We start from the raw sequence: 10553 nt of genomic DNA, 5'->3' as shown, positions 1-10553 counted from the left end.
CCAGTCTCTACCAGTGGTAGTGTTATAACCAGTCTCTCCCAGTGATAGTGTTATAACCAGTCTCTACCAGTGGTAGTGTTATAACCAGTCTCTACCAGTGGTAGTGTTATAACCAGTCTCTCCCAGTGGTAGTGTTATAACCAGTCTCTACCAGTGGTAGTGTTGTTATAACCAGTCTCTACCAGTGGTAGTGTTGTTATAACCAGTCTCTCCCAGTGATAGTGTTATAACCAGTCTCTACCAGTGGTAGTGTTGTTATAACCAGTCTCTACCAGTGATAGTGTTATAACCAGTCTCTACCAGTGGTAGTGTTGTTATAACCAGTCTCTACCAGTGGTAGTGTTGTTATAACCAGTCTCTACCAGTGATAGTGTTATAACCAGTCTCTACCAGTGGTAGTGTTATAACCAGTCTCTACCAGTGGTAGTGTTATAACCAGTCTCTCCCAGTGATAGTGTTATAACCAGTCTCTACCAGTGGTAGTGTTATAACCAGTCTCTACCAGTGGTAGTGTTATAACCAGTCTCTACCAGTGGTAGTGTTATAACCAGTATCTACCAGTCTCTACCAGTGGTAGTGTTATAACCAGTCTCTACCAGTGATAGTGTTATAACCAGTCTCTACCAGTGGTAGTGTTATAACCAGTCTCTACCAGTGATAGTGTTATAACCAGTCTCTACCAGTGGTAGTGTTATAACCAGTCTTTCCCAGTGATAGTGTTATAACCAGTCTCTACCAGTGGTAGTGTTGTTATAACCAGTCTCTACCAGTGGTAGCGTTATAACCAGTCTCTACCAGTTGTAGTGTTATAACCAGTCTCTCCCAGTGGTAGTGTTATAACCAGTCTCTCCCAGTGATAGTGTTATAACCAGTCTCTCCCAGTGGTAGTGTTATAACCAGTCTCTCCCAGTGGTAGTGTTATAACCAGTCTCTCCCAGTGATAGTGTTATAACCAGTCTCTACCAGTTGTAGTGTTATAACCAGTCTCTCCCAGTGGTAGTGTTATAACCAGTCTCTCCCAGTGATAGCTGAACTGCAGTCTAAATGTAGCTATCTGACCTTTCCGTCCTGCTACTCCAGAAACAGCAACACCTGTTTACTTACATTATGCTGATGTTGTTCAGACTTATCTTTGATTATTGTGGATCCAGTGAAGAGAAGGTTTGTTCATTTTGTTTATGTTATTTAACGAGGCAAGTAAGTTAAAGAACAAATTCTTGTTTTCAATGACGGCCTAGGAACAGTGGGGTTAACTGGTCTAGGAACAGTGGGGTTAACTGGTCTAGGAACAGTGGGTTAACTGGCCTAGGAACAGTGGGTTAACTGGTCTAGGAACAGTGGGTTAACTGGTCTAGGAACAGTGGGTTAACTGGCCTAGGAACAGTGAGTTAACTAGCCTAGGAACAGTGGGTTAACTGGCCTAGGAACAGTGGGTTAACTGGTCTAGGAACAGTGAGTTAACTGGCCTAGGAACAGTGGGTTAACTAGCCTAGGAACAGTGGGTTAACTGGCCTAGGAACAGTGGGTTAACTAGCCTAGGAACAGTGGGTTAACTAGCCTAGGAACAGTGGGTTAACTGGCCTAGGAACAGTGGGTTAACTAGCCTAGGAACAGTGGGTTAACTGGCCTAGGAACAGTGGGTTAACTAGCCTAGGAACAGTGGGTTAACTGGCCTAGGAACAGTGGGTTAACTAGCCTAGGAACAGTGGGTTAACTAGCCTAGGAACAGTGGGTTAACTAGCCTAGGAACAGTGGGTTAACTAGCCTAGGAACAGTGGGTTAACTAGCCTAGGAACAGTGGGTTAACTAGCCTAGGAACAGTGGGTTAACTAGCCTAGGAACAGTGAGTTAACTGCATATTTGTACGTTGTCAGCTCGGGGATTTGAACTTGCAACCTTTCGGTTACTAATCCGAATCTCTAACCCTGCCGTTGTATTGTGCGTGTGTGTGTGTGTGTGTGTATGTGTGTGTGTGTGTGTGTGTGTGTGTCTATGTGTGTGTGTGTGTGTGTGTGTGTGTCTGTGTGTGTGTGTCTGTGTGTGTGTGTGTGTGTCTGTGTGTGTGTCTGTGCGTGTGTGTGTCTGTGTGTTTGTCTGCGTGTGTGTGTGCGCGTGCACGTGAGAGCGCGTGTCTGTGTCTGTGTGTGTGTGTGTGTCTTCGTGTGTGCGCGTGTGTGTGTCCAGGTGAGGATGACGATGTTGGACTGTTCTTCTTGCTGTTCCTGGGTCAGCAGACTGAGATGTCCCCGACCTCACGGCTTTCTAGCCCACGTTATTACCAAAGGTAAGATGTGTGTGTGTGTGTGACAGTGTGTGTGTGTGTGACAGTGTGTGTGTGACAGTGTGTGTGTGTGTGACAGTGTGTGTGTGTGTGTGTGTGTGTGTGACAGTGTGTGTGTGTGTGTGTGTGTGACTGTGTGTGTGTGTGTGACAGTGTGTGTGTGTGTGTGTGTGTGTGACTGTGTGTGTGTGTGTGTCACAGTGTGTGTGTGTGACTGTGTGTGTGTGACAGTGTGTGTGTTGGGGATCAAATCATTAATGATTAAGACATTCAGTTTCATATAAATTGCTGACTAGTGCAGCTAACAATGTTAACCTGAACAGTTGATCTAGTGTGTGTTAACCCTTTGTGTGTCTCTATCTAGACTGTTAACCCTTTGTGTGTCTCTATCTAGACTGTTAACCCTTTGTGTGTCTCTATCTAGACTGTTAACCCTTTGTGTGTCTCCCTCCCTCTATCTAGACTGTTAACCCTTTGTGTGTCCCCCTCTATCTAGACTGTTAACCCTTTGTGTGTCTCCCTCCCTCTATCTAGACTGTTAACCCTTTGTGTGTCTCCCTCTATCTAGACTGTTAACCCTTTGTGTGTCTCCCTCCCTCTATCTAGACTGTTAACCCTTTGTCTCCCTCTATCTAGACTGTTAACCCTTTGTCTCCCTCTATCTAGACTGTTAACCCTTTGTGTGTCTCTATCTAGACTGTTAACTGTTAACCCTATTGACTGTTAACCCTCCCCCTCTATCTAGACTGTTAACCCTTTGTGTGTCCCCTCCCTCTATCTAGACTGTTAACCCTTTGTGTGTCTCTCCCTCTATCTAGACTGTTAACCCTTTGTGTGTCTCCCTCTATCTACTGACTGTTAATCCTGTTAACCCTTTGTGTGTCTCCCTCTATCTAGACTGTTAACCCTTTGTGTGTCTCCCTCTATCTAGACTGTTAACCCTTTGTGTGTCTCCCTCTATCTAGACTGTTAACCCTTTGTGTCTCCCTCTATCTAGACTGTTAACCCTTTGTGTGTCTCCCTCTATCTAGACTGTTAACCCTTTGTGTGTCTCCCTCTATCTAGACTGTTAACCCTTTGTCTCCCTCTATCTAGACTGTTAACCCTTTGTGTGTTCCCCTCTATCTAGACTGTTAACCCTTTGTGTGTCTCTATCTAGACTGTTAACCCTTTGTGTGTCTCCCTCTATCTAGACTGTTAACCCTTTGTGTGTCTCCCTCTATCTAGACTGTTAACCCTTTGTGTGTCTCCCTCTATCTAGACTGTTAACCCTTTGTGTGTCTCCCTCCCTCTATCTAGACTGTTAACCCTTTGTGTGTCTCCCTCTATCTAGACTGTTAACCCTTTGTGTGTTCCCCTCTATCTAGACTGTTAACCCTTTGTGTGTCTCCCTCTATCTAGACTGTTAACCCTTTTGTGTGTCTCCCTCCCTCTATCTAGACTGTTAACCCTTTCTGTGTCTCTATCTAGACTGTTAACCCTTTGTGTGTCTCCCTCTATCTAGACTGTTAACCCTTTGTGTGTCTCTATCTAGACTGTTAACCCTTTGTGTGTCCCTCCCTCTATCTAGACTGTTAACCCTTTGTGTGTCTCCCTCTATCTAGACTGTTAACCCTTTGTGTGTCCCTCTATCTAGACTGTTAACCCTTTGTCTCCCTCCCTCTATCTAGACTGTTAACCCTTTGTGTGTCTCCCTCTATCTAGACTGTTAACCCTTTTGTGTCTCCCTCTATCTAGACTGTTAACCCTTTGTGTGCCTCTATCTAGACTGTTAACCCTTTGTGTGTCTCCCTCTATCTAGACTGTTAACCCTTTGTGTGCCCCCTCTATCTAGACTGTTAACCCTTTGTGTGTCCCTCCCTCTATCTAGACTGTTAACCCTTTGTGTGTCCCTCCTCTATCTAGACTGTTAACCCTTTGTGTGTCCCCTCTATCTAGACTGTTAACCCTTTGTGTGTCTCTCCTCTATCTAGACTGTTAACCCTTTGTGTGTCTCCTCTATCTAGACTGTTAACCCTTTGTGTGTCCCCCTCTATCTAGACTGTTAACCCTTTGTGTGTCTCCCTCTATCTAGACTGTTAACCCTTTGTCTCCTCTATCTGTGTCCCCTCTATCTAGACTGTTAACCCTTTGTGTCCCCTCTATCTAGACTGTTAACCCTTTGTGTGTTCTCCTCCTCTATCTAGACTGTTAACCCTTTGTGTGTCCCCCTCTATCTAGACTGTTAACCCTTTGTGTGTCCCCCTCTATCTAGACTGTTAACCCTTTTGTGTCTCCCCCTCTATCTAGACTGTTAACCCTTTGTGTGTCTCCCCCTCTATCTAGACTGTTAACCCTTTGTGTCCCCCTCTATCTAGACTGTTAACCCTTTGTGTGTCCCCCTCTATCTAGACTGTTAACCCTTTGTCTCCCTCTATCTAGACTGTTAACCCTTTTGTGTCTCCCCCTCTATCTAGACTGTTAACCCTTTAACCCTTTGTGTCTCCCTCTCTATCTAGACTGTTAACCCTTTGTGTTAACTATCTAGACTGTTAACCCTCCCCCTCTATCTAGACTGTTAACCCTTTGTGTGTCCCTCCCTCTATCTAGACTGTTAACCCTTTGTGTGTCCCTCCTCTATCTAGACTGTTAACCCTTTGTGTCCCCCTCTATCTAGACTGTTAACCCTTTGTGTGTCTCCCTCTATCTAGACTGTTAACCCTTTGTGTCTCCCTCTATCTAGACTGTTAACCCTTTGTGTGTCTCCCTCCCTCTATCTAGACTGTTAACCCTTTGTGTGTCTCCCTCTATCTAGACTGTTAACCCTTTGTGTGTCTCCCTCTATCTAGACTGTTAACCCTTTGTGTCCCTCCCTCTATCTAGACTGTTAACCCTTTGTGTGTCCCCCTCTATCTAGACTGTTAACCCTTTGTGTGTCTCCCTCCCTCTATCTAGACTGTTAACCCTTTGTGTGTCTCCCTCCCTCTATCTAGACTGTTAACCCTTTGTGTCTCCCTCTATCTAGACTGTTAACCCTTTGTGTGTCTCCCTCCCTCTATCTAGACTGTTAACCCTTTGTGTGTCTCCCTCTATCTAGACTGTTAACCCTTTGTGTCCCTCCCTCTATCTAGACTGTTAACCCTTTGTGTGTCTCCCTCTATCTAGACTGTTAACCCTTTGTGTGTCTCTCCCTCTATCTAGACTGTTAACCCTTTGTGTGTCTCCCTCTATCTAGACTGTTAACCCTTTGTGTGTCTCCCTCTATCTAGACTGTTAACCCTTTGTGTGTCTCCCTCTATCTAGACTGTTAACCCTTTGTGTGTCTCTATCTAGACTGTTAACCCTTTGTGTGTCTCCCTCTATCTAGACTGTTAACCCTTTGTGTGTCTCCCTCTATCTAGACTGTTAACCCTTTGTGTGTCTCCCTCTATCTAGACTGTTAACCCTTTGTGTGTCTCCCTCTATCTAGACTGTTAACCCTTTGTGTGTCCCTCTATCTAGACTGTTAACCCTTTGTGTGTCTCCCCCTCTATCTAGACTGTTAACCCTTTGTGTGTCTCCTCTCTATCTATCTAGACTGTTAACCCTTTTGTGTCTCCCTCTATCTAGACTGTTAACCCTTTGTGTGTCTCCCTCCCTCTATCTAGACTGTTAACCCTTTGTGTGTCTCCCTCTATCTAGACTGTTAACCCTTTGTGTGTCCCTCTATCTAGACTGTTAACCCTTTGTGTGTCCCTCTATCTAGACTGTTAACCCTTTGTGTGTCTCTATCTAGACTGTTAACCCTTTGTGTGTCTCCCCTCTATCTAGACTGTTAACCCTTTTGTGTCTCCTCTATCTAGACTGTTAACCCTTTGTGTGTCTCCCTCTATCTAGACTGTTAACCCTTTGTGTGTCTCCCTCTATCTAGACTGTTAACCCTTTGTGTGTCTCTATCTAGACTTTGTGTGTGTCCCTCTATCTAGACTGTTAACCCTTTGTGTGTCTCCCCTCTATCTAGACTGTTAACCCTTTGTGTGTCCTCTATCTAGACTGTTAACCCTTTGTGTGTCTCCCTCTATCTAGACTGTTAACCCTTTGTGTCCCTCTATCTAGACTGTTAACCCCCTCTATCTAGACTGTTAACCCTTTGTGTGTCTCTCCCTCTATCTAGACTGTTAACCTGTTAACCCTTTGTGTGTCTCCTCTATCTAGACTGTTAACCCTTCTAGACTGTTAACCCTTTGTGTGTCCTCCTAGATCTAGACTGTTAACCCTTTGTGTGTCTCCCTCTATCTAGACTGTTAACCCTTTGTGTGCCTCCTCTATCTAGACTGTTAACCCTTTGTGTGTCTCCCTCTATCTAGACTGTTAACCCTTTGTGTGTCTCCCTCTATCTAGACTGTTAACCCTTTGTGTCCCTCCCTCTATCTAGACTGTTAACCCTTTATGTCTCTCCCTCTATCTAGACTGTTAACCCTTTGTGTGTCTCCCTCTATCTAGACTGTTAACCCTTTGTGTGTCTCCCTCCCTCTATCTAGACTGTTAACCCTTTGTGTGTCTCCCTCTATCTAGACTGTTAACCCTTTGTGTGTCCCTCCCTCTATCTAGACTGTTAACCCTTTGTGTGTCCCCCTCTATCTAGACTGTTAACCCTTTGTGTTAACCCTTTGTCTCCCTCTATCTAGACTGTTAACCCTTTGTGTGTCTCCCTCTATCTTAAGACTGTGTTAACCCTTTGTGTCCCTCCCTCTATCTAGACTGTTAACCCTTTGTGTGTCTCCCTCTATCTAGACTGTTAACCCTTTGTGTGTCTCCCTCTATCTAGACTGTTAACCCTTTGTGTGTCTCCCTCTATCTAGACTGTTAACCCTTTGTGACTGTTAACCCTTTGTGTGTCTCCCTCTATCTAGACTGTTAACCCTTTGTGTGTCCCTCTATCTAGACTGTTAACCCTTTGTGTGTCTCCCCCTCTATCTAGACTGTTAACCCTTTGTGTGTCCTCTCTATCTCCCTCTATCTAGACTGTTAACCCTTTGTGTGTCTCCCTCTATCTAGACTGTTAACCCTTTGTGTGTCTCCCTCTATCTAGACTGTTAACCCTTTGTGTGTCCCCTCTATCTAGACTGTTAACCCTGTTTTTGTGTCTCCCTCTATCTAGACTGTTAACCCTTTGTGTCCCCTCCTCTATCTAGACTGTTAACCCTTTGTGTGTCCCCCTCTATCTAGACTGTTAACCCTTTGTGTGTCTCCCTCTATCTAGACTGTTAACCCTTTGTGTCCCCCTCTATCTAGACTGTTAACCCTTTGTGTGTCTCTATCTAGACTGTTAACCCTTTGTGTGTCTCCTCTATCTAGACTGTTAACCCTTTTTGTTGTCCCCTCCCCTCTATCTAGACTGTTAACCCTTTGTGTGTCTCCCTCTATCTAGACTGTTAACCCTTTGTGTGTCTCCCTCTATCTAGACTGTTAACCCTTTGTGTCTCTCCTCTATCTAGACTGTTAACCCTCTTGTGTGTCTCCTCTATCTAGACTGTTAACCCTTTGTGTGCCCCCTCTATCTAGACTGTTAACCCCTCTATCTAGACTGTTAACCCTTTGTGTGTCCCCTCTATCTAGACTGTTAACCCTTTTTGTCTCCCTCTATCTAGACTGTTAACCCTTTGTCTCCCTCTATCTAGACTGTTAACCCTTTGTGTGCCTCTATCTAGACTGTTAACCCTTTGTGTGCCTCCCTCTATCGAGACTGTTAACCCTTTGTGTGTCTCCCTCCCTCTATCTAGACTGTTAACCCTTTGTGTGCCCCCCTCTATCTAGACTGTTAACCCTTTGTGTGTCTCTATCTAGACTGTTAACCCTTTGTGTGTCTCCCTCTATCTAGACTGTTAACCCTTTGTGTGTCTCCCTCTATCTAGACTGTTAACCCTTTGTGTGTCTCCCTCTATCTAGACTGTTAACCCTTTGTGTGTCTCCCTCTATCTAGACTGTTAACCCTTTGTGTGTCCCCTCTATCTAGACTGTTAACCCTTTGTGTCCTCTATCTAGACTGTTAACCCTTTTGTGTCTCCCTCTATCTAGACTGTTAACCCTTTGTGTGTCTCCTCTATCTAGACTGTTAACCCTTGTGTCTCCCTCTATCTAGACTGTTAACCCTTTGTGTCTCCCTCTATCTAGACTGTTAACCCTTTGTGTGTCTCTATCTAGACTGTTAACCCTTTTGTCTCCCCTCTATCTAGACTGTTAACCCTTTGTGTGCCTCTATCTAGACTGTTAACCCTTTGTGTGTCTCCCTCTATCTAGACTGTTAACCCTTTGTGTGTCTCCTCCCTCTATCTAGACTGTTAACCCTATTGACTGTGTCTCCTCTATCTAGACTGTTAACCCTTTGTGTGTCTCTATCTAGACTGTTAACCCTTTGTGTGTCTCCCTCTATCTAGACTGTTAACCCTTTGTGTGTCTCCCTCTATCTAGACTGTTAACCCTTTGTGTGTCCCCTCTATCTAGACTGTTAACCCTTTGTGTGTCTCTATCTAGACTGTTAACCCTTTGTGTGTCTCCCTCCCTCTATCTAGACTGTTAACCCTTTGTGTGTCTCTCTCTATCTAGACTGTTAACCCTTTGTGTGCCTCTATCTAGACTGTTAACCCTTTGTGTGTCTCCCTCTATCTAGACTGTTAACCCTTTGTGTGTCTCCTCTATCTAGACTGTTAACCCTTTGTGTCTCCCTCTATCTAGACTGTTAACCCTTTGTGTGTCTCCCTCTATCTAGACTGTTAACCCTTTTGTGTCTCCCTCTATCTAGACTGTTAACCCTTTGTGTGTCTCCTCTATCTAGACTGTTAACCCTTTGTGTGTCTCCCTCTATCTAGACTGTTAACCCTTTGTGTGTCCCTCCCTCTATCTAGACTGTTAACCCTTTTGCCCCCTCTATCTGTGTTAACCCTTTGTGTGTCCCTCTATCTAGACTGTTAACCCTTTGTGTGTCTCCTCTATCTAGACTGTTAACCCTTTGTGTCCCCCTCTATCTAGACTGTTAACCCTTTGTGTGTCTCCCTCTATCTAGACTGTTAACCCTTTGTGTGTCCCTCTATCTAGACTGTTAACCCTTTGTGTGTCTCCCTCTATCTAGACTGTTAACCCTTTGTGTGTCTCCCTCTATCTAGACTGTTAACCCTTTGTGTGTCCCTCTATCTAGACTGTTAACCCTTTGTGTCTCCCTCTATCTAGACTGTTAACCCTTTGTGTGTCTCCCTCTATCTAGACTGTTAACCCTTTGTGTGTCCCCTCTATCTAGACTGTTAACCCTTTGTGTGTCTCCCTCTATCTAGACTGTTAACCCTTTGTGTGTCTCTATCTAGACTGTTAACCCTTTGTGTGTCTCCCTCTATCTAGACTGTTAACCCTTTGTGTGTCTCCCTCTATCTAGACTGTTAACCCTTTGTCTCCCTCTATCTAGACTGTTAACCCTTTGTGTGTCCCCCTCTATCTAGACTGTTAACCCTTTGTGTGTCTCCCTCTATCTAGACTGTTAACCCTTTGTGTGTCTCTATCTAGACTGTTAACCCTTTGTCTCCCTCTATCTAGACTGTTAACCCTTTGTCTCCCTCTATCTAGACTGTTAACCCTTTGTCTCCCTCTATCTAGACTGTTAACCCTTTGTGTGCCTCTATCTAGACTGTTAACCCTTTGTGTGCCTCCCTCTATCGAGACTGTTAACCCTTTGTGTGTCTCCCTCCCTCTATCTAGACTGTTAACCCTTTGTGTGCCCCCCTCTATCTAGACTGTTAACCCTTTGTGTGTCTCTATCTAGACTGTTAACCCTTTGTGTGTCTCCCTCTATCTAGACTGTTAACCCTTTGTGTGTCTCCCTCTATCTAGACTGTTAACCCTTTGTGTGTCCCCCTCTATCTAGACTGTTAACCCTTTGTGTGTCTCCCTCTATCTAGACTGTTAACCCTTTGTGTGTCCCCTCTATCTAGACTGTTAACCCTTTGTGTGTCTCCCCTCTATCTAGACTGTTAACCCTTTGTGTGTCTCCCTCTATCTAGACTGTTAACCCTTTGTGTGCCTCTATCTAGACTGTTAACCCTTTGTGTGTCCCCCTCTATCTAGACTGTTAACCCTTTGTGTGTCTCCCTCCCTCTATCTAGACTGTTAACCCTTTGTGTCCCTCCCTCTATCTAGACTGTTAACCCTTTGTGTGTCTCCTCTATCTAGACTGTTAACCCTTTGTGTGTCTCTCTATCTAGACTGTTAACCCTTTGTGTGTCTCCCTCTATCTAGACTGTTAACCCTTTGTGTGTCCTCTATCTAG

The 10553-nt window shown here is 44.6% G+C and overlaps 1 protein-coding gene across 1 annotated transcript in view; it reads left to right on the top strand.

The window, feature by feature from the left end:
* The first annotated feature begins 606 nt into the window (after window positions 1–606).
* Window positions 607–10553, top strand: part of LOC135572735 (sodium/hydrogen exchanger 9B2-like) — a 50668-nt gene continuing 40721 nt past the window's right edge. The window contains exons 1-2 of the mRNA XM_065021168.1: window positions 607–1161; window positions 2185–2284. Of these exons, the coding sequence (XP_064877240.1) occupies window positions 1108–1161; window positions 2185–2284 (154 nt within the window). The 5' untranslated portion in view covers window positions 607–1107. The remainder of the gene's footprint in view (window positions 1162–2184; window positions 2285–10553) is intronic.

The sequence above is a fragment of the Oncorhynchus nerka genome, linkage group LG8 (assembly GCF_034236695.1).
Source record: "Oncorhynchus nerka isolate Pitt River linkage group LG8, Oner_Uvic_2.0, whole genome shotgun sequence".
Lineage (NCBI taxonomy): Eukaryota > Metazoa > Chordata > Actinopteri > Salmoniformes > Salmonidae > Oncorhynchus > Oncorhynchus nerka.
This window is presented reverse-complemented; position numbering and strand designations above follow the sequence as displayed.